At 44.4% G+C, this 23,945-nt stretch overlaps 1 protein-coding gene across 1 annotated transcript in view; it reads right to left on the bottom strand.

Moving 5' to 3' along the window:
- RYR3 (ryanodine receptor 3) overlaps positions 1 to 23,945 on the bottom strand; it is a 366,040-nt gene that overhangs the window by 16,747 nt on the left and 325,348 nt on the right. The window contains exons 80-94 of the mRNA XM_073799899.1: positions 23,753 to 23,832; positions 22,207 to 22,283; positions 19,315 to 19,388; positions 19,041 to 19,058; positions 18,547 to 18,627; positions 18,010 to 18,098; positions 16,877 to 17,005; positions 13,898 to 14,002; positions 12,069 to 12,150; positions 10,086 to 11,413; positions 7,796 to 7,854; positions 6,449 to 6,617; positions 5,301 to 5,387; positions 3,594 to 3,794; positions 343 to 473 (exon numbers count right to left, since the gene is read on the bottom strand). Coding sequence (XP_073656000.1) covers positions 343 to 473; positions 3,594 to 3,794; positions 5,301 to 5,387; positions 6,449 to 6,617; positions 7,796 to 7,854; positions 10,086 to 11,413; positions 12,069 to 12,150; positions 13,898 to 14,002; positions 16,877 to 17,005; positions 18,010 to 18,098; positions 18,547 to 18,627; positions 19,041 to 19,058; positions 19,315 to 19,388; positions 22,207 to 22,283; positions 23,753 to 23,832 — 2,710 coding nt within the window. The remainder of the gene's footprint in view (positions 1 to 342; positions 474 to 3,593; positions 3,795 to 5,300; positions 5,388 to 6,448; positions 6,618 to 7,795; positions 7,855 to 10,085; positions 11,414 to 12,068; positions 12,151 to 13,897; positions 14,003 to 16,876; positions 17,006 to 18,009; positions 18,099 to 18,546; positions 18,628 to 19,040; positions 19,059 to 19,314; positions 19,389 to 22,206; positions 22,284 to 23,752; positions 23,833 to 23,945) is intronic.

Below are 23,945 nucleotides of genomic sequence, written 5' to 3' on the forward strand. Positions count from 1 at the left end.
TGGAGAAGCTGATCAGTTTGATCACTGAAACCCCGGGCCAGGGAAACACTGTACGACTCGAACATGGAAAACTAGATTAAGTAGTATTGTGCTGGACCATCTGGTCTTAATTAAAAATGCTCAGCACTTTCCGATGATATCCTCTGTCCCCCATTAAATGCATAGGGACACATATAACTGTTGGAGGCAGGACAGGCTGCTTTGTGAAAAGGCAGGGGAGAAAACAAGTCCCAGAAACCAAAGGAAGGCTTATATTAATCAGTCTCCAGGGCTGCTGAAGAAGGTATTATCCTATTTACAACAGAAACTCCGTTTTCTTTTTGGGGTGGGGGGGACACTTACGGTGTGTTGATTACCAAGCGATCCCATTGCCCCTTGATGTCATCTTCAGAAGGCTGTTCGGTGATATACAGGCCATCAAACTCCAGCTTCCTGGCGATCTCTTTTTCTCTTTTGAATACCACCAAAGGAACCTAGGAGTGGGAAGACACCGGTTACTCAGAGAACGCTTTCTAACGAAAGCATCCTCTCCCACGCGTATCTCACAAATTGGCCTTCCAACTTCAGGGCAGCAAACTCTTTGTAGTGGGATTCTTAGGGTGCCTCGTTGTGGGTCCAAAGCCAAAGAAATCACTTCTCAGTCCTCTGGCTCACACACCTCCCTCTCCAAAGCTGATATGATTTGGGTCATCCTTTAAAGAGCTGATAGTATTACAAACTGTGGACTTCTTGACCCGTCCTGGTGAGAAGACCATATTTAGATGAATCACAGGGCCGAGTGACTTAGGTCTCCTAAAACACTTAGGCTGGAGGTAAACCAAGACTTAGAAAGCATAATAAACTATTCTAGAATATATTGGACAGCTGCAGAAATACGATGAAGAGTTCCAACCCCCTTCAATGGCTAGGGTCATACTCATCTCATGTCTCTGAATTCTGATTAATGAAATATGGCTTAATGGTTACAATGAGAGGATTCACTGGGCTCTGTGCATAGGCTTTCGCTATTGAAATTTTCCTCCTGACATTCCTTCCGAGAAGAGCTCCTGCCTGGCACACTTATTTGTTCCCTACCATCGTTTCCCATTCTCTTATAGTTATGACTGCTTCTAGCCTACACATGGTGGCATGGTTCTAAAGACCTATCACAAAAACAGTACATACACAGAAAATGCTGGGAAGATAATCCACTTGCTCCAGCCATCGCCAGACACACACACACTTCAGATAAGGGACAGAATGAGCAAGGTCAGAGGATACGACTGGAATCCCAGGAAATGAGAAGGCAGAAAAGCCAGAGCTCCACTAGCCAGAAAAGCTTAACTCAGAGCTAGGGCTTCTCATCCACCTGGGAAGCTACTGGTTACTTGGCAACATCCCTGAGACCTTGGTCTCCAAACTGTTTCTTCTAATAACTCCCTCTCAAATCTCATGATATCCGTACAACCCACGCTGCTCCTTTATTTCCAAGACAAAAAGGCAAAATTTAGATAATGGTTCGTAAAGAGTTACTGCTTACCCTTTTTCTTCCTCCCTTAATTATTTATTTTTTATTTTTAAAATTTATTTCACGGAAGTATAGTTGATTTACAATGTTGTGTTAGTTTCTGGTATATAGCAAAGTGACTCAGTTATACATACATATACCTTCTTTTTCATATTCGTTTCCATTATGGTTTATCACAGGATATTGAATATAGTTCCTGCTTACCCTTTTTTTTAAACAAGGCAACAACACTGAGAAAATAAAAGAATCATGACAGGAAGGTGGCAAAGGCTACTAATGGACACTGCACACTGCAGAATCAGTGCCTGGTGTTGGTTCGTGGATCGTGTGGGAGGGGAAGCAGGGAAAGCCACCCTGACTAGCGTCTGCTGTGTGTCACGGTGACTCTGAATTACAATAATAATATCAAGTTTTAGATCAGTACTGATCACTGGGATTTGAAGCATTCTCCGTCAATCTTTTAGGAATTTGTATTCCCTCGTAAGTACAACTTCCACATTTTTATTCCCTAGCTAGTGTTTATTTTTGTTTTCTCTAGGTTACCTGTACCCTAGCCGACAAGCTGAGCTCTAGATGGTGAACTAAGGAATAGTAGCGAACATGCTCTAATGTTTACTACGTCTGGCCCTGAGTATTTTACACATGTTAATTCATTTAAATCCTCCCTTTAGCAACTTTAACGGTTGGTGTTATTATTATCATAGTCATTTTTTTTGCAGATGAGGAAACAGAGGAATGGCGAGGTTAAGTGGCAGAGCTGTGGGTCCAACCCCGGAGGCCAGGCTCCAGAATCCATTCTTTCATTGTTACAGTGGAGGCCTCAGGGCAGTTTAGGACACATGGTCTCTCCAGTAGAGCAGCTGGACTTCCTAAGTGATACTGCAGTCCACTGGGGGAAGTGAGAGCCACAAGGATAGGAAAAAGACTTCCTGGAGTCTTCTCAGGGAAAAGGTGGCTTGGTATAGGGCCAAGGAAACTTCCTACTTAAGAGAAGTAAGAAAAAATGTAATGAGAAAAAACAATTGTGGTGTATGTAGTAGAAACAGAACTGGACTTGGAACACCTAAAACAGAATGACTGAAGATTGACAAAACTATAGCAGTGTCTGAAGATGGTCCCAGAGAACCACATCTCCTGCTATTCATGCCCTTGTGTAGCCCCCTTCACCCTCTGTGCAACACTGAATCTTGGCTGACCCTGTGACCTGCCTGAATCCACAGAATGTGGTAGAAATGGCACCTTGCCAGTTCTGGGCCTAAGCCTTAAGAAGGTCTAGCAGCTTCCATTTGTGCTCTTTTTTGGACACCCAAGCCATCATGTGCAGGAAGTCCGGCTACCCAGCTGGAGAGAGCATGTGAAGAGACCACGTGGAAAGGGAGATGCCCTGAGTCTACAAGGAGGGGGAGAGAGGCCCAGCTACCCCAACGGAGCCCAGCCCTCCAGCTGTTCCCTTGCCAACGTGCATGGGCCGTCTTGGACAGTAGCCCATCTGAGCTCCCAGCTGGTTGCTGATGTGACCACTTGTACAGGGAGCAGAGGAACCGCTCTAATGTGCCCAGGCAGACACAGAATCAGAGAGAAAATGGTTATCATTTTAAGCCATTGAATTCTGGGGGGTGATTTGTTATGCAGCAATAGGACAACGGAAACAGTAACTCATCTCAAATAGCTAAGACCTAATCATTTCTGAAAGGTGAAAAGCATTTTTATAAAAATTTCAACATAAATTCAAAGGTGAGAAGAGCCCCTCATTACCAGCTCCATGCGTGACTTAGCCCGACGATTTGGATTCTGTGCAATGTCACGAGGGGTGGCTGAAGTGAGGCTCCTGGACCAAGGCTTCTCAAGCCAGAGTGTGAATACAGATCACCTGCGGATCATGCTCACTGCAGATTCTGATTTAAAAGGCTTGGCTAGGGGGCAAGAGTCTGCAGTTTTAACCCGCTCCTGGGTGGTGCCCAGGCTGTGGCTTCACCAACCTTAGGCTATTAGTCTAAAGTCTTAGAGAACAAAGGGCTGGCTGGGTTCAAAAATGATGCTTCTTCCCCAAGGAGTCTGATTACATTCAGAGTGGCTGGCAACTTACCTTCAGGCAGTAATAGCCCACCACGCAGACTAAAGAAATGATGGTGTGGATAACGGCCAGGGCTCGCAATGTTGGGGCCATATATCCAGTGCTCTCCTGCAGGACAAAGAATACCACTGCTTCTTCCTCTTCCTCATCATTAAAGGAATTCCACAGGTTTGCAATGTCTTCTGTCTCTTCTTCTAAAGGTTCCTCGGTGACCTGGCCCAGAACACACACTCTCTTAGAAACACCGGAAAGACCTCCGCCACTGGGCTCTCCCCACGTATTTTATACTGCTGGCATTTGCTGTGCAAATAGTAGTGATTCCGTATTACTCGATGAGGGAATGAGGTTTTTAGGTACCTCGTTCCTGGGAATCTCCAGGATCTCTAATAACTGCAAACAAAAGTTTTAAGAGACAAAACCTCTCTCTTGAAAACAAGCCAAAAATTGAAAAGTTAGGAAAGTGTTACTACATGTGCTACAATCCTTCAGCTGCAGGAGGTAATCTTTGAAATGCTACGGCCTGGGGCTTCCCCAGTGGCGCAGTGGTTAAGCAACTAAGCCCGTGCGCCACAACTACTGAGCCCGTGTGCCACAACTACTGAAGCCCGCGCGCCTAGAGCCTGTGCTCCGCAACAAGAGAAGCCACCGCAATGAGAAGCCCGCGCACTGCAACAAAGAGTAGCCCCCGCTCGCCGCAACTAGAGAAAGCCCGCGCGCAGCAACGAAGACCCGACACAGCCAAAAATAAATAAATAAAACAAATAAATTAAAAAAAAAATGCTACAGCCTGGGAGGAGGCTAGGACAAACTCGCATATGCACAAGTGCAGACATTTCCCTTCTTTCTTAGATGCCATTAACACCCGTGGCTTCACTGCCATCCTTACACAGTGACTCCCAAATTGGCGCCTTTGAGGCTGTTACCGTGCATGTCCAGCTGCTTGCTGGCTGTCTCCACATGCATGGCTGAGTCACCTCAACCTCTCCCTGTGTTTAAAGCTAGCCTTCGCCATACCCCTCTACAGACTTCCATTTTTCCGCTATGGGCAACAGCAAGCCATTAGTTTATCAAGTGCACTATTGATGTGGATAAGAGCATGTTTTATAAAAATTAGATTTGTGGTTTTCAATAGGAAGGGAGAGAGGCAAGAGACAGAATAGCCAGTTAAAGACGATGCCAAAAAAGAATCCAGGACCTACAGCATTCATTAGTTCATTCTACTAACATTTATTATGCATCTACAGTGTACAGGACCCACTTACCAACATTCAAAATCTTCATTTATCTTGATGAGTCCCTGTCTTCCACATCCAGAAACCAACTCCTATTAATTCTTCCTTCATAATAATTCTAACACACGTGCCAACTATCATGGTTCTTTGTTACCTTATTCCTCAGGGAAAGAACTGTATTTATCATTCAGTTTGAAATACCTTACAGCTCCTAATATAGGGTCTAGCCCATTGTAGACACCCAACAAATGTCTGAAGAATTAAGTAGTAACTAAAACAAGCCTGAATGATTGAAATGGTGCCCTAACTGGCTTCCCTTACAACCCGTCTCTCTGTTCTTCCCACTGCTAAAGACAGTGTCCTTTTTTTAGGAGCCAGTGTCTTAGAAATTTCCTTAAAGTTTTTGCTTGAATTAAGAGCATAACCTCTATTACTTTTTAAAAAGTATATAATCTATTCACCAAATACCCCCTGAATGAAGTATCACCTTGTAAAAGAGCAGGATGAAGTTGATAGCGAAGGCTACAAACAGAGCAAGGAGCCTCAGGTTGTAGAAATTCCTGGCCAGGTAGTGCTGAAAAGAAAAGGACAGGCAGAAGTAGAAGAGCTCTGGCAGGGAGAAGGACCTTCCCTCTTTCACACAGATGATCTTCTCTGATTAGAAGTTTACACAGGACGACTCCCACTCTTTGGTAACCACTCATCTAGGACTGTCCTGGCCCTCTTACAACTTATTTGGGGGGACCAAAATGGATGATTTTTTTAAAAATTGCTTAGAATGATGCTCAAGGGAACCCTGCTCTGGTTTAAACCTCAGGGAAGCAAATGCCTAAACACGCCGCCAGCACAGGACTCATGCTGTTATGAAGGTACGTGTGCACACGTGTGCGTGTACCCTCCACACAGCAAGTAAGCGGCCCATTTGGAAATTATGAGTGATCTAGGCCCACCGAAGACCCCTGAAGCTCCCACCCTGGCTGCAGCCAGACTGAGGCTGAGAGTCTCTGTCTCTTTGTAAGTCACAGACCCAGCGCTTCTGCCTCTCCCCTTTTAGGGGGAACCATTCCCATACCTACTGCCATCTTCCCGGGAAAAATCGACACTTGAGGCCTGGAATGGTAGCTGCTTGGGGAAGCTCTCACCCTCTCCGTGGAGGGGGGCTCCCACCAATGGTGCTGGGAGGTGTAGTCCTGGCTTTCAGCAACTGTGCCTCAGTGGGCAATTTGCCAGAGAAAGGATATTACAAGCTGGGCTGAGGGTGTGTGGAGTAACAAAGCTTTTGAGGACTAGTGTGAGAACCTGACACAACACAGGAATGTTCTTTCTGCATCTGAATGATCGCACTACTTCTGAAGTTTTGGACCAGGATGGGCCAAGTCCCCACCTAGCACACGTAAAGGAGCAGATCTTCTAGAGGGAGGGCGGGGTAGAGGGGCTGCAGCACCTGCCGTTTCCCTTTTCCTTTCCCTCCAACACAGAAGGGACAGACAGATAATCGAGAAGAGGGAAAGAAGAGGAATGAGAAAGACGAGGAAGAACAACTAACCAAACGTGAAACAAAGTCAGTGGCCGCTTCTCCGAGGTCCGCCCAGGCCAGCGCCTGCACCCGAGCGGGGCCAGGGCCAGAGCACTCACCAGCAGCTTGGTCTGATAGATTTCCAGCCCTTTAAAGAAACTGGCCATGAAGGCTTCAGGCTTCTCAATTTTCTGGCCACACCATCGCTTCTTCCTTTTGGTCGCATCTGCCCACCCGGCCTCAGCCTGCTCTTCTTTGGCTGTGTCCTCTTTCTCCCCATCTTCCGTGCTGCAGGAATGAGAAGCCCACTCATCACGGAGGGGAGGGGGAGGCCTGGCCCTGGCAGGGAAGCTAAAGAGAAATCTTGGCTGGGGGTGGGAGATGTATTATTCCTTGAGGGTGGGGACCTCAGGTCTTTATTACCCATAGTGCTTGGATGTCAACTTTGTATTTAGGAGCGGTGCCTGCTTTGATGAGCCACAGTCACAGGTGTACATCAGTTATATACAAGTTCTTCTGAACTTAGCCTTACCAACCTTTTTCCCCTTCAGAAATGTTGTCCTTTATTTTCTAGGCTTTCATGGGCATTACCAATAGTACCTATTCTTCTGAGTTTGTCGTAGGAATTAAATGAGATATTGTACAAAAGAGCTTAGCAAAAGGCCTGGTATGTCACAGTTATTCAGTAATTACTAGATATCACCATCATGAACATTATATGAAGTTGCTAAGTGTGAGTGTTTGATAATTTGCTCGGTCAGATGGTGAAACTCTGATCTACTATTTGGAGTCTAAAGGGAACAAAATTATTAGACTGTGTTTATTGTATAGATGGGGTAAAAAGAAATGTATCCACACATGAAAAGATGCTCACCATCACTAATTACCAGGGAAATGCAAACAAAACCACAAAACCTCACGCCTGCCAGAATGGCTATCATCAAAAAGACAACAAATAACCAGTCCTGGACAGGATCTGGAGAAAAGGAAACCCTCGTGCACTGTTGGTGGGAATGTAAATTGGTGCAGCCACTATGGAGAACAGTATGGAGATTCCTCAAAAAACTAAAAATAGATCTCCTGTATGATCCAGCAATTTCACTCCTGGGTATACATCCAAAGAAAACGAAAACAGTAATTCCAAAAGATACATGCACCCCAGTGTTCACAGCAGCATTATTTACAATGGCCAAGATATGGAAGCAACTGAAGTGTCCGTCAATAGCTGCATGGATAAAGAAGAGATACACACACACACACACACACACACACACACACACACACACAATGGAATATTACTCAGCCATAAAAACGAAAAAAAAGAAATATATCCAGGGCCTGCACAATATCTGTTTCTTATATTAATAGAAATCAAGCTTTCTATTTACCATAACAACAAAATGGCGGTTACCATCAAGAACGATTAAGCACAGCAGTTAGAACAGTCCATGCCACCAAGAACTTACTCTGCCTTCTCAGACTCCACTTTCCCTTCGGCTTCATGAGCTGCTTTCGTCTCTGCTGCCTAGACAAAAATAACAATCGGTCAAACTTTCCTCAAAATAAACGAGTTCATGGTGATGAGCCGTATCACTGGCCATTTTGCTCTCCATGGTCAGAAGTCCCAACGGCTTTCTCTCCTTATGCTTCTGCTTTTCTCAGGATCACAGAACACAGATGTCCTGCTATATATTAAGCTGCTCTAGAGTGATAAGACAAAGACTTCAAGCTTGAAAACATAACCGCCCTGTTATTATTCAACCCAAAGAAAAAACTTTTGCTAGGACATTGTCAGTGCCCCGTGGCAGTGGTCCTACTGCTTCACGGGGTTGGGGAGAGATGGAACACAGGTCCAATCCAGAACCTGCGTCCATCAGACAGTATCTTCAATTCTCTTCCATCACCCCAATCCCTCTGATTGATGACCATTGCACTTAGAATAAAATTCAAGCTCCCTAACACCAAAGCCTATAAGGCCTACATGATCATGGCCTTTCTCTCCATTTTCACCTTGCATCACTTGACTCATTTCCAGCACAAACATTCAGACCTTCGTTCCTTTCCTGGGACATTCCAAATCCTTCCCTGCACCAGGACCTTGGCACATGCCATATCATTTGCCTGGAATATGACTGCCCTGGCTTTTGGTGGGCCTGCCATTCTTCAGGACTTGGTTCAGATGATACCTTTGCAGATGCTCCTTGAGTATCCTACTTACAGTAGGGCCCACATTCATTCTGTAACACACGACCTTGTTCATTTATTTTAGCATATGTCAAAAATGATAATTAGTTGTTGTCTTCTTCCACTAGAAATTAAGCTCCTTTGAAACAAAAGTGTTGTCTCTTTTGTTAATCAATGTATTCTCATATGCTAGGAACACAGCCTGGCATGTAGCGGGCCTTGAATGAGTCCCTTTTATGTATCAAACTCTGTTCTAGGCCCTGGGTGACATCAGGGAGCAAAACAATAAATAAATTCTGTCAGAATGCTTATGATTCTGGTACTTCTCTCCCTGACTCTCTAACCCAGGTGAGACATCTCTCCTATACATTTCCATAGCACCTGATAGACTTCCTAATGTTCTTCATGCTTGTACTGACCTGTCCAATGTCTATCTTTTCCACTAAATTATAGGGACGATACATTTCTCATTCACCACTCTACTCCCAGAGCCTAAAATGGTGACAAGTGCATATTAACTATTCAATAAACATTCATGTAAAAAATGAATAAAGGGGCTTCCCTAGTGGCGCAGTGGTTAAGAATCCGCCTGCCAGTGCAGGGGACACGGGTTTGAGCCCTGGTCCCGGAAAATCCCACATGCTGCGGAGCAACTAAGCCTGTGTGCCACAACTACTGAGCCTGCGCTCCAGAGCCCGTGAGCCACAACTACTGAAGCCCGTGTGCCACAACTACTGAAGCCCGCGCGCCTAGAGGCCGTGCTCCGCAATGAGAGAAGCCACCGCGATGAGAAGCCCGTGCACCACAAAGAAGAGTAGCCCCCGCTCGCCGCAACTAGAGAAAGCCCGCCGTGCAGCAACAAAGACCCAACTCAGCCATAAATAAATAAATAAATAAATAACTTTATTTATTTTTAACAAAATGAATAAAGGTTGACTTTGGGCTCTGATCTCTTTACATTTCTCTCCATACTCTCTTTATCGCTAGAATGATGCTGTGAGTTGGATGCTGCAACGCCCAGAACTTTCCATGGCCAAAGGGCTCTGAATTACTGCTATCTTAATCTAGTTGACTGACTCAAAGTCCAAACTGGCTAGTGGTTGCATCACAAGGATGAAAATGTCCCAAGCATGAAAAAACTCACTGGGCACTGTACTAAATCATATGATAACGTCTGGACCTTTTAGGATACTGCAGAAGTTTATCTCACCAGAAAGGTCTCCTCGTATGCTATACCTGGTTTTCTATGCTTTCAGTTACTGAATGAACCTGTGCGCCTTGAGAACTAACCTAATAAAGGTGTGGAAGCAAGCTGAGGGTCAAGGACCATCCTGTTTGAACTCTACAATGTAAACTGGAAGACCATTCAGCAATTAGATATTGAGACAACCACCTAAGTCTCCTCTCTCCAGACACGGCAGAGCTGGAATTATCAGATCAGGGTAATCACAGATGAGCTGGTGTCTAACACAACATTGCCTCCTAGGAACTGGTGTCAGTACTGACGGCAAGGTAGAGTGGCAAGTCTTTTTCTAGGGATAAAGAAAGATGATAGAAACAAATCATGCTTACCTGTGCTTTCCTTTTCTCCCGTACAGTACTCTCTAACGTGGGGGGTTCATCCTTGCCAGTAATCTCAGAGAGGTCACCCAAACCCACTTCAGGCCCATGCTTTGAGCCACCTTCTTTCTTTGACTGGAGTCCAAAGAGATCTGACATAATTTCCGCATCTCCCCTCTCCCCCTTTACGAAGCGCACGAGTTCCGTGGCGATACCTGGCTCGGGCACTTCTGCCCTCTCAGCCTCCATTGCATCATCGTGGATACCAAATTGGGTTGGGTCAGGCATGTCACCCAGGATCTTTGTGACTCTGATGTTCTTTGCGCCTTCTATGAGGCCCCCTCCAAACACTGTGCTCCAGAGAATCTGAAAGATTCCTCCCAGTATGGCGAAGAGCAAGTGGAAGAGCCCCACGAACAACGTCCAGAAGAAAGAGAAGAACACCTTCACCAGCTCCTTCAGAGTCATCTTCTTTACCTTCCTACACTGCTTCTTGAGGTTCTTCAGGGTGGCCCTCTTCAGAAAGTTGGCCACGTTTCTCTTCACTGAGGCACAGGCCACGGCAAACGCAGAGGCACACTCAAAAGCCTTGTCGTCCTCTTCACCCTCAACTTCTAACGTATAGGAAGAGTCTTCATTTTCTTCCTCCTCCTCTTCCGGCCTGTCGGCTGAGTCCGATTCTGAGATCTGTGAGGCTAACTGCATCTCAAAGATGGTGTCTTCACAGAAGTTCACGAACAGCTCCATCTTCTCCTGCTCTCCGCCTTCGTTGACGACATCAAAGATGAACTGCTGCTTAGACTCCTTCACCTGGGGCTTCTCCCACTGAGTTCGACTGGACTCACTGATCTCAAAATAAACACGCTCAATCTTCTTGGCCTCACCCATGATCTCAATGCGTCCTAGGTACGGTTCAAAGTAAGTGAGTACGCTTTCGGCTGGGTCCAACAGACACTTAAGGCGAGAATCATTTGGCATATGTTCGGAGAGGTTTGTCAATAACACCGCCACGTTAAACCCTATGTCCTTGGCCGGCTCGTGGAACCGGTCTACAAAGTCAACGTAATTAAACATGTCATTCTCATCCGCTTCTGCGCACGAAAGGAGAAAGTCAATCTCCGACTGCGTGTACTGTTTTTGCCCTTCCATGGCCTTCTGGAATTCCTTTTTGGAGATGATCCCTTTCCCATCGGGGTCATATTCTTTGAAGGTGTCTGAGCCAGTTAAGTCTTTAAGTTTCAAGAACATGTCAAAGAATTTCAAGATCATTTCTACATTGGTAGAGGACTCTACCAGTGTGTCAACCATCTGCTTGCCAATAGTTCCATTTACCACATTCCCTGTGAGGCAGGTTCAAAAAGACATACAGATACATAAATAAACCCATGTCATCATGTAACTGGTCAGGCAGATATTTCTTAGAAGACTTATATGCCAAATCGGTCAGCTCTTTTCTGACCGTGATGACTTGGAAATGGGTAGGAGGGAGCAGCAAGCCATAAAGACTACACCACCAGGAGCCAAGGGGGAAAGAAACACAGGGAAGGAGGAGATGGCCACGCCAGTGCCTTTCGTCTGGCCTGGGGCCTGGAGAGTGGTTTCATTATCAGATTATCAGGGACACATAGGGATAAGTGGTGCCCCTCTAATCCCCTTAGACCTAGGAGGGTGCCCAACTAGATGGCTGGCATACACACTGGCAGCCAGATGTATCGAAAAAGCAATGGGGAGAGGGAGAGGATAGGGAAAAGCAAAGCTTGGAGGTTTTCCCCAGTTCATTCTGGCTTTCCTACTGAGATAAAATGAGTTGGTTTCAGGCTTTGTCCATCAGACCATGTGCCCCTCACTCATTTTTTTGTTTCTGAAAATTTGGTTTTCTAACCAATGTCATATGGCATCAATGACCTGCCAGAAGGACAATCTGCGTGATTAGTACGGTTAGTGCTTGGACCAATTACAGTCGTGTGATTGCCTAGTTATACCAAACAGCCCAACCTTCCAGGAGGGACAGAAGCATCACCACCATGTCCTGAAGGAGATCCAAGAGTTCCTTCAGCAGCTCGATCTGACTGGAATCCTAGAACAGAAACAGGAGATACCCCTGAGCTATCTGATCCCTCAGTAAAGTACGGGGCAGTGAGCAAGGAGAGCCTGCTCTGGGAAGGTCAGGTGAAGGCTACATCCATCTCCAGAATGAGCTCCCTTCTCATGGTGAATGCGGATGCCTTAGCATCCTCTCTTTGTAGCATCGGGAGGCTCGCTGCAGCAGGGTTCATACAAAAGAGTTCCTTTACGGTTTTCCTTTTATTAACGCAACGTGGCAGATATACCAATTGTTGTCCAAAACTACTGAACGACCCAATCCACCAGAGAGCCGTTAGGTATCTCTAGTAGCTTAGGTTGCCATTTTTCATACAGAAGCATTACCAGTGAGCTTCTGGGGAATACTACTGCAATCCAATTAAAGTAGCAAGGTTCTAATCACCAACTGGGTTCTCCTTTCTTTCTTAATTTAGGTTCTCCTGATTCTAATTGGTGGTGATCTGGGTGCCAGTGGTCCCTTAAAATGTTATTAATATATCATCGAGGCTATTCCTCCGGATGGTTTTGATACCAGTCTGTTTGGTTTTCATTTCAGCATTGCAGATGGGGCATTGCCAAGTGAGCTCCGGGCTTGATACCTATGTCACAGAAGCAAAACAAGCCTTGGAAGATCTGAGGTGGGGAATCTGAGGGTGAGGTTAGAAAACGCATTCTGGGCCACACTTCTTTTCCAGACTCTCTCTCACAAAGACATAGTTCTCTGGCCCTTCAGACTTCAAAGGATTTTCTAGCACCTTTGGAGTGTGTCACAGCTGCCCACAAAACATCAGAGAGGTGCAGATTGCCAGAGCTAGAAGAGCCCTCAAAGGGCGTCTATTTTAACTCCCAATATCTTATAGATGATGAAAGCAAAAACCGGAAAGGGGAAGTGACTTCCCAGAAGACACCAGTGAGGAGGTGGCAGGGTCAGGATCCTGCCTCTGGAGCCTCTACACCGCACTGCCCCACTGGGCTGATAAATCGGCAGCCCTCCCAAGAACTCTCTCCTCCCATAAGGCCAGAGTCAAAAGGGGAAAAATGAAAGGGGTAAATAGCACATTCCAGAAGAGAGAGGCAGATGTGACAGCCTTGACAATTTTAGATACATATTATTTAAATTAACGCTGCCAATGTTACTCTGAGCAGCCTGAAACATATCCTGAAGTTCTCCCTCATGTGTTGCCATGGAGAGAGGCCATCGACTACTACAGACGCTACATTTATTTGTTCATAATAAATGCTCTGAGCGATTCCGATTCATCTTGCCAGAGAGATGGGGAGTGAGAAGGAAAGGCAGAGATGGGGAAGAGGGGAAGCAAAGGTGACAGAGAAGGGAGATGTGAATTACAGAGACATGCAGACATTTGACAGAGCAGACGGGGTGGGGGGGGGTGGGGGTGGGGGGGTAGATCATGTGCATAAATTGCAAAACAGTGACAAGGAAGCAAAAGGGATTAGCACCATAAAAAGCAAGGGTTGAGGCTGTTATGAAAAGGACACAAGGGAGAAAGCTGCATTCATGCAAAAGCCTGTCTGGGACACCCCCGCCCACCCCCGACTCCCGCAGGTATGCATTCCTATCTCCCACTTAGGCCCTCATTTTAAAAATGAGACCTGATCTGCATGGTTTTTCCAATCATTTCGTCAAGCAGCTACATCCACAATGGGAAGACCAGGGGGTGGGGATTGACTTAGCGTTTCACACCAACCACACGTCGGGAACGGGGAACGGGCCACAGTACCTGAGAGAGCTTCATCTGCATGTTAGCAAATACATGGAGGAAGCCGACCACTGCATCCCATAGCCTACTGTGAGCAAGGCTCTGCTGGTTCCCAACGCAGGGGCCCTACGGAGAGGAGGACATTCTTATTTCACTGGAGCATCACCAGCTGCTCTGAAACTTGCCCTAGTAAGGGCATTTGACATCAGCTCAGATAAGTAGAGAGCTCTTTCCAAAGGTCACATATTTTGCAGCTCAGTATTTTCCCAGGATATTACTTTTCTCCCCACTCCATCGGGTCCCCCCCGCCGCCCCGCCCAATCCTAAGATCCTATTTCTAGGAAAAATCACTAGGAATGTCACAGTGCGGTGATTTTCAGAGATTTTCTTTTAGCTTCCGTTCTTATGCTAGAGAACATTATTTAAGAGGTAAATGCTCTGGTTGAAACAGGACTGAAGGGTACTACTGCCGACTCTGGCCCACACCTTGGCCTAAGAGGGGTTCTGAGGAACTCCAGGGTTCCAAGGGGCACAATTTGAAAACCAGGCCCCTGTGCACGCGTTGTTTGCAGGCAAAGTTGCATGTTAGATGTGATGACCACAGGGCTATCTACTTAAGTGAAAAAATCTGAATTACATTCCTAATGCTCAACTACTTTTAGGATTTTCTTATCATTAACCTAAATGTCAGGTACATCATCTCTATCTTTTCTGAAAGCCAGACATAGATGGATGACTTGATGACCAGTCTGCATTTTCCATGTCAATAGCCTTTCCTATTTTGGAAGATCATTACTGAACCACTGTTTCTTTTCTCTTCTTTTTAAAAATAAGTTACTTGAAATTCTTCTGAATGGAGAGTTGTCTATTCTTTCTTATTTATTTAATCATTTATTTATATCAGTATGGACGCCACACATTCATTTTATGCTTTGGGTTATAATGCAGTACTACTTTATTTACTTTCTTTTGTAGCTCTAATTTTTCCAGTTTTGGCCATTGGGAGCTCTTTCAGTTGGCTCCTGTATCCCTTTGACATACCCCCATCATTTTTTTTTAGCATTCTCTTGCACTATAGCATTCTCCAGGCTCATCCTGTATGTTTCCAGCCCTAGTTCTAGAATCAGCCATTTCTCTACGGAGCCCTATTTCCTTTCAATGGTATTAGAAACCAAGATCTGGGCTCTAGTTGTGCTTGTTGCTACTGGGGCATCATTTTTTAGGTCCTCCTGGCTGACAGAGCAGCAGAAATATGTGTGTTGTCCTAATCCACGTGTATACACATCTCCATAAATATTTCCATATGTAACCATTTGTATCTATGTTAAGCTGAACATGAGTTTAGCATACAAATGTCTCTGACTCTCATTCATTCCCACAGGGATCTTCTATCTCCTCTGCTTGCTCCTCTGTAACTCCCCACTCCAACAGTGAGAAACCTCGTTCACTTCCATTATATATGTATAATGGTTTCAGAATTATTAACACATATCCACATGGGAAAAACTTCATCAACCAAAGTGCTTATGTATAGCTCCTTTTGCCTTTGGTCTTTCAGACTGTACTCATTTCCAAAGTTTCTTAGGCCAGCACCTTATTCCCTACCTCTTGAGTGAGGCTGTTTTATATATATGTATTTTATACATTTAGAGTCTTTTGTCACATTCTGCCTATGTTCTTTATCCTTAACTCTTCCTTATAGCTTTTTCCTATATTTTTCTACACTTTAATCACTCTCCAAATCCCGCTTCCACAAACTTTCAAAAGGAACACTGGTACTGGTGTTCTAGTATCAAGTTCTAGAAAAGGCTTGGCAGAATTCCCAGGGAAGAGGTGAGCAGGAGAAATTTTGCCTGCGTCCCTAAATCAAGTAAGCTTGTTTAAAAAACACTGTTCATGTACATTTGGTGTCTGATCCCTAGAAGCCTCTAGATTCTTTGTTGAAACAAAACTGGTTGTTGAAAAAAACTCACATTCACCCCAGATACACTTTTCTTTTACATTTGGGTTAAGTGCTCCATAGGAAGTTCTGGAGACTAGGATGGGCTCTGCAGAGAGCAAATCAGATGCTTGTCAGATCAGTTCAATGACCTTCCTACGTATTTCACACGCTGTGAAACTTCAGCTCAGTCACCTGTTCCTAGGTTTATCTCCCTATGTTCTTACAATCCTTGAGTAAAGCATGGATCAATATCTTCCTTAAAATCCTTCTTTTCAAGTCTTAGTCTTGTGTTTATTTTAGTAAGCAAATATGATCTGAGTGTGCCAGTTGGCTCAACATATAGATCTTAAAAAATCTTATATTACATCACAGAGCACCATGATATGGCTACCAATTTCACAGCAAATTCTGCCTGAGGACGTCCTCTACTCCTTTTCACAGTAGCTAGACCACTGTAGGCAATGAGTAGAGAATGCTGTGAACAGAGAAAGATTGCTGTGAGATGTTCAACCTGAAATTTACCTGTTGATGTGACTGCCACTGCACTTAGTTTATGTGCTTCTGAAGTTACCTTTTCCATAGAGTGAATTTCTGACAAATTGGTAGGCTCTCATGAATCCTGTGTTTAATCTCAAGGCTCAAGATAATACCACTTGTCCCTTTATTCCTTCATGCTATCAATCATTCCTCCACTCCACTCTCCATGCTTACTGAACACCTCTGATGTGCCACACATGCTAAAAATGAAGAATTTTAAAACGAATAAGAAATCTTCTGTTGACAAAAAGATTTCAAACTAGGAGGGAAGGCAAAATGTTAACCAGATAAATGCAGATAAAGTGTGACACTGCTATTCACAGGTCACAGTGGGGTCCGTAAACTACAGCTTCTCGTAGAGTGTAGGTACCACTGGTTTCTATTTATAGGTGAGGAATATCGTCAGTGCTATAGCTGGATGCACAGTCCACATATGCAGCCAAGTATTCTGTAGGGAATTAGAACATGGGAAGGTTAAAGATGTTCTCTTTGTTCTCAGGCATGCGCTCTATAGCACATACCTGGATGTATTCCGTAAGAGAATTGAAAATCTGCTTGGTGACCGCCAGGGCTTTGGAAAAATTGTGCTGTCCAGATTCATCAATGACGTCCTTCCCTGAATAATACCAGTAGAAGTCACTGATTGATTCCTAAGAACAAAAAAGGAGAGTTTGGTATTTCTCACATAGTGAGAGGGTTTAGTATTTCTCAGTCCATGAAGCTAAACCCAATGTTCGGGAAGGGTACAAGAGCGTCCTACATTTCTGTGACCCCTTTGTTATGACAGGAGCCTGGGACTCTGTGAAGAAGCACAGAGGTATCTGATCCCGAGCACCTTTTAAGTACAGATATTCCCCCTCCGCAGGAAAGAACACATAGAAGAGAGGGCAGCGTTCAGCTGGACCTGGGTGACCATGTTATAGGACAATTTATTCACAATGAAAAATGTACGTTAAAGATAATATTGATCATCCAAATAATCATGATTGCAGCAGCAACATGATAGCTGACACCGTAAGTGCCGGGCATCGTTCTGAGCACGTTACACGTATTAAACCTCTCCATCTTCACCACCACCCAATGAGACAGTACTACTCATTTTCAATGAGACAGGACTACTCGTTTTATAGATGAGGAAATTGGACACCAGGAGGTTAAACAGACTGCTCCAGGTCAGGAACTGGTGAGTGGCAGAACCAGGCTGAGGAATCAGCAAAGAGAAGAGGGCATCCTTTTTATGTTTGTGCAGATTTTCTTGACATTATTTGGATTTTCCTTCAAACCATTCAACCAGATGACGTCTCAACACTAAGAACTTGTGGACCCATCTTATTCCCGCTTTCTGTACCTCTTTTTCCTAGTGAAAGCCTGTTCCCATGCACAGCTTGCCTGGAGTACTGTGGCTAAGCTTACACTGGCAAAACTAAAGTGAATCAGCAGTTTATAACAGAAGATTTGGTAGATAACCACTCCCCCGACTTCCGTCTTCAAACTCACATTTAGGTGTTTGACTTCCCGTAAGTGTGTGGACATAAGATTACAAGACCTTCCTTACTGAGGCTGGACTGTATCCTGGGCCGTCCCTGAGGCTGTGTAACTGTCTTTAGCTTCTGGAAGTGTATGTGAGGTGTACTACCATCCAACGCCCACTCACCTGCAGACGCAGAAGGTAGTCCACGGTACTGATGATGACGTTCACGGTGGTGGTGTTGCCCATCTGAGTCCGCAGGAAGTTCTGGAAATCTGAGAACACCAGGGTTGGGTCAGAGTCCATCCCTGCAGAGCAGGTGGCTCTAAGCTTCTTCTCAGCTGAGCTCAGAAGAGACTCACCATGTGAAAAGCCTTACAAGGGCACACTGTTTAGGTCCTGAAGGACAGAGCACTGCCCTGAGCCCTCCCCTCCCAGCGGCACCAGAAACTGGACTTAATGAGCCCTGAGGGACCTGACAGCAAGGGGTGGGTGTTTAGCTTCAATATCTGAAGATTCTGGAAGCAACTTAGCCTGGGTGGCACTAAATAACATTAGCCATGAAGTTAAAGGCCATGTTACATAGGGTTTCTTATTAAGGAATGGATTAACTGTTGTTCTTAAATTAGCAACTGGCTGTATTAAATGTGGCAACCTGAAATGAATCAAAATTTTGTACCTGAATGTTGTTGTCCCTTGACAAATCAAATCTGTTCCACTTACCACTGTTATGTCCTTCACAAAGTAACTGTAGGAATCTAAAGAGATCTCGTGTAAACTCATCATTCTGGAGTACTTTTTCACCTTGAAAACACAGAACACTGGTGAGCATCTGTTTGGCTTTTCAACATAGAATACCTTCCACCACACATGACTGCAAAAATGCTAAAGGAGCTGTGTCAGAACAGCGTGGAGAGGGAACTGTGGATGAATGGTGACAGACCCAATTAAAACTGGAACTGAGGCAACACCCAACAAAGCTAGAATTGTTAGCCCCGGGATGCATTTGGAAGGAAAACAGCTAGGCAGTAATGATTCACAGTCCATAACACATGCTTTGGAAGATGGAAGACACTTCTTTAATTAAACAACAAACTGCTGAGTTAAACTCAACATGCAACCACCAAGCCGAAAATGTGTCTGTGCTGAGCCGATTAAATAAGATCTCTTGGGACTCACACACACGGTAGGAGCTCGGGCCGGAAACTCAAACTTACCACGCTCACGAACGATGACTAGCCGTTAAGAGAAAAACAGAAGGATACAGAGTAAGAAAACCACAGACGTCAAGACAGACTCTCTTTAGCTAATACTGGTTCTGTGAACACATCAGTCTGGATATGCCTTATCAAAACTATGGATGGAAACATCTTGCTGAAATGGAGCAAGTCCTTGGAGATGAAGCAGCAGTGAACAGGGGCTCTAACCAGAAATGGTTAACTAGGATTTGAATTGGAAACAGAGAAGCCTTCACCTTCATCAGTTACTTACGTGTTCCTTCCTCAGTAACCATCCCCAGGCCTTCAGCTTTATTCTGCCTCTCAAATGCATTCAAATCAAGGACACTTGCAACAGACGAAAGAAAACAAGGTTCAGGGCTACACGCACTGGGAAAATGGGTTTTTAACATCAATGAACCCATCAACTAAGAATACCCTGTCCTTGCATTATCATAAATGTGCCAACGTATTGTGGTATGGTTGAGAGTCTAATGATTCCCTGGGTTCGTGCTAAGCCGTGTTGTCCAAGGATGCCTGGAGCTCACAGCCCTTGCCATGTGCAAGGACAGGGGTCAGAAACATGTATGTGATTGTCACTGTTTGTCCAGTTTGAGTCCCTGCTTATGGACGAAGATTTAGAAAGGCTTTCCAAATCAAGAAGGAATAATCTGTTTCTAAGATTTCTTAAGGGAAAGTTTACTTTAAACTGTACTAATTCATGCTCACCTTCCACATTTAACCTACTTTCTCTGAGAATCACAAGGAATAGCGGCTTTTAGTGCTTAGGATGAATACTGATGGAGAGAGCTACAAAGTTTCAGATTTTTTTTTTTTTTTTTTTTGCGATACGCGGGCCTCTCACTGTTGTGGCCTCTCCCGTTGCGGAGCACAGGCTCCAGACGCGCAGGCTCAGCGGCCATGGCCCACGGGCACAGCCGCTCCGCGGCATGTGGGATCTTCCCGGACTGGTGCACGAACCCGCGTCCCCTGTATTGGCAGGCGGACTCTCAACCACTGCACCACTAGGGAAGCCCCAAAGTTTCAGATTTTGAAGGGCCACACCCTTTTATTCTATCATTCAGGAGCCAAAAGTAGCCAAGATCACGCTTTCTAGAGGCAATGGTGTCCCTAGGTGCTCCTGAACCTGTGACAAGTTGGCTTTCATTTTTGTCCTCACCTTCCACAACCTTCCCAGCCACAGCCACCAACAAAACCTGCTTAGCCAGGAACCTCTAGGACAACCGCAAAGCTATAATGAGAATAATGATCGTGTGATTTCCAACTGGGGCTCACTCCATTTCTCTAATAGGGTCTAACTCCTTAGCCAATAAAAAAGATTTTATGGAACATAAGACCACAAAGTTTCACAAGAATATAGACCTTAGAGAAGCTTATGGCTGAGTCCAGTAAGATTCTGCAAAAGCTCCTCTTCCTTTTATCACTGGGCAAAGGAAATGACTGTTGGATTGGAAAGACTTTGGGGAAAAATCCAACACCCCTTTTCCCCTTTTAGGGAGTCACATATGTTCTGTAATTTAGATGACTTTTAAAGAGAAAGTGAAAATTCCTACTGCCATTATATTGGTTTTCCCCAGACCTTGCTATAAAAAGGGTCTGCTTGATAATACAAAATTATCCTTTGATTTTGGGAGGAGGATACGGAACCAGGACATTTGGACATAGCTGCTTTGAAGCATCACTGCTGATTCAGGAGACAATCTGTGCGGTGGACATTTCTGACCCTTACTCCATCCCGAAATCCCCATTTCAAATGTTCTGGTTTCTTCAATGCTTAACCATTTTACAAATACACATTATTTTTATAATCAGCAAAAAACCATTAAAATACCTTAAAACTTCTGTTAGAATTCAGTTGGCCTCTAAGGGTATGTCACCTGTCCCTCTAAGCCATCATTATAAATTAGCTTAGCAATATGAAGTACTACAGACTACCAAGAGAACTCTTAGAAAGTTAATCGAGAATATCATGAGCAATACGGGACTGAACTGCCTTGATTTTCGCCATCTTTGAGTCCACATGTACTATTTCACCCTCAGTGAGTCAGGTCTGGCAATATTACATTTTCTTTTCCTGAGGGAGGTAATAAATGAATTGGCTGTCGGTGGGGGAAAAATGGAGCTGAGGACAAGGGATTGTACTCAAATATGCTCAAATATGCTCCGTATAACCCCAGGGTACAACATTTACCCAATCCAATACGACTAGCAATATTATGCGGTCCACCAAAAAAAGAACATCCATCCTCCAAATTTTCAATTGGACTAACGTTCCAAGTTTAAGAATTATTAATTGGAGGCAAACGAGCTAGATAATTATAACTTTGACTTCTTTCAGAATGAGTTGTAGACGGTTCAAAATACATATGAATCTCGGAGAACAAGCTGACACTTTTCTTAGAAAGATTGCTGGCTTGTTTCTGAAATGAGCAAGTATGGTAACCTTACGACTTTTGGTTACCTATTGTTCATCTGTCAGAGGGTTCAGCCATGAGGGGAGGCTTACGCCACTGGGTAATATAAATGGAAAGTTTAATGCTTTGTTTTTCAGACAATGTCAAAATGTTCCCACGTCAGGATGTGCCTCTGTCAGAATGGATGTGTCAAAATATGTACCCACAAAATATCTATTCAGGCTGAAAGAACTGTTAAGGATTAACAAAATGCCTAATGGGTCTAACGAACACATAGCCTTGAGTCATACTGAGGGATTCCTCCTCTTTTCCGTTCTTTTCTAGTTTGACTTTTATGAGCATACATGTTTAAGAGAAACTCACTCAGCTCCACATAAAACAACCTAAGAAAAAAGGAAGTAAGGGCGATTCAAACACCAAACAGGTGTTGGTAGGGGTGTGTGTGTGTGTGTGTGTGTGTGTGTGTGTCTGTGTGTCTGTGTGTGTGTGTGTGTCTGTGTGTGTGTGTGTGTGTGTGTAGATTACATTTTCCCCTCTGAATGCTATTTGAAGGTAATCCTGAGGGCTGGAGGAAACAATACCCATCCTCTTAGCTTTCGGAAGTAGGTACTCCTTTCTCAATAATTCCGTGACAAGCCAGTTTATTCTGTGGCCCTCCCCTACCCCATTCCCCTTTCCCTGAATAGTGAAGAACTTTAAAAAAATGCTATGGGTGGTTTTCCCATATTTACCTGCAAGACTGCATAAGACCAGAAAGGCTTTGAAAGAACCCAGCATCCTTTTTCTCCTTTAGGTAATCTAGCATTTTCTGCAAGGGAGACACATTTAAAAGGGAAAAACAATGAAAACTATGGCACACGTACTAACCCTCCTAATTGTGATGGACAGATGGCAGCCATGCAGGTACACCGAGTCAGATCCAGGATGGTGGTTTGTAACCCTGGGTAAGCATCGAGATACTCCACCTGTGGACTTAAACCTTCAGTGTGCCTGAGCGCCACCCTCCACTTATGGAACCAGAATATTTTAGGGCAGATGTTTTATTTTATAAAGGTCCACTGGTATTGACAGTATAGTGGATCTTTGACATTCATAGATTTACTGTTTGAAGCCTCTTCTATTTGGGAACAGGTGCCAGGACTGGGATGTAGTAATGTTTACGGTTGCTGAGGTATAATCTGAACAGCTCATGCAATGATTTTAACGCACTGGAGCAAGGAGCTTACCTACTAATGAGCCTAGTTGAGAGCTCAGTATCTCTCTCACAATAAGACTTAGTGTCCTCTGTTCCCTGTTACTGGCAAGCCAGGAACTTTGTCTGACATAATAAGAATTTTCTTTCTTTTTTTTTTTTTTTAAAGGGCTCTGTAAGAAAGTCAACTGATGGGGTGATGGTGGAAGAGAACAGAAAGTGAGAGGTGCCTTTGAAAATGGTAGTTCTTAATGAGAAATTTGTTTGTGATGAGTTAAAGCCTGGGAAAAATTATACGCAATAATGGTAGTCATGGATTTGGAAATTCTCAAAGGCCCTGGGATATAACCCTTATGAATGCCAAAAGTCTTTGAAATTTCATTTTCCTGTGCACACAGATGCTTTTATTTTTAGCCAGAGCCTGGAGTACTCAGGAGACACCAGTGCATTTCTATCTCCTGTAGCCAGTTCCAAATCAGATTGCTGAATGAACTCCATGTGCCAGACGCTCCACTTTGTATGTCTTTGTGTGTTCCCTCATTTAATGCATGATGGCAGGAGTTTTTATTTGCATTATTCACTGCTACACCCTCTACCCACAGAAGAGAGCCTGGCCCTAGTGCATAGTCAACAATCACTAAACAGCTGTTAAATAAATGAATAAATGAATGAGTGAACGAACAATAGGTGTGTGGGGTTATGAACCTCACTTAACTGATCAGGCCCCTTTTGCTCACAGTAAGGCAGCTAATAAGGGAAAGGGTCGAAATAAAAACCTAAGGCTTAGAAAACTTCCTCTAGAGCATATTTTTGTAGAAATGATGAAAAAAATGTAATGTTTTTCTTTTTGAAGCCTAGGTAAGCCCTCTTTACTAAGCATACCTTTGTCTAAAGACTCCTAGTCCTGGTTTTATCTGTGTTCCCAGTTACTCTGATATAACTGGTCACTAAGGACAAAACACCAGCAAAGGTGATTCTGGGCGGCCACCTCTGTAGCAGAGTCAACATCTCTTCCCTGAAGTGTGACAGCTGTCAAATGGAAATACCCCAGGAAGTCTGCCCCACCTCCTGCAAGCCCCCATTACCTGCTGCACGCCAGCGTTGCCCCCATTCAGAATGGCGATCCCCAGCTTCAGAGTCTCTACCACCATGGGGCTCATCTCACCTGCCGTGGTAAAGATTCCGTTGAATCACCAAGGAAACAGAGGGTAAATCACATCTACTGGGCTTTACCTGGACCCGTTAATAATGACGTCACGTCATGGTGTGACATCTCTG

This window comes from Tursiops truncatus, chromosome 2 (assembly GCF_011762595.2).
Source record: "Tursiops truncatus isolate mTurTru1 chromosome 2, mTurTru1.mat.Y, whole genome shotgun sequence".
Classification (NCBI taxonomy): Eukaryota; Metazoa; Chordata; class Mammalia; order Artiodactyla; family Delphinidae; genus Tursiops; species Tursiops truncatus.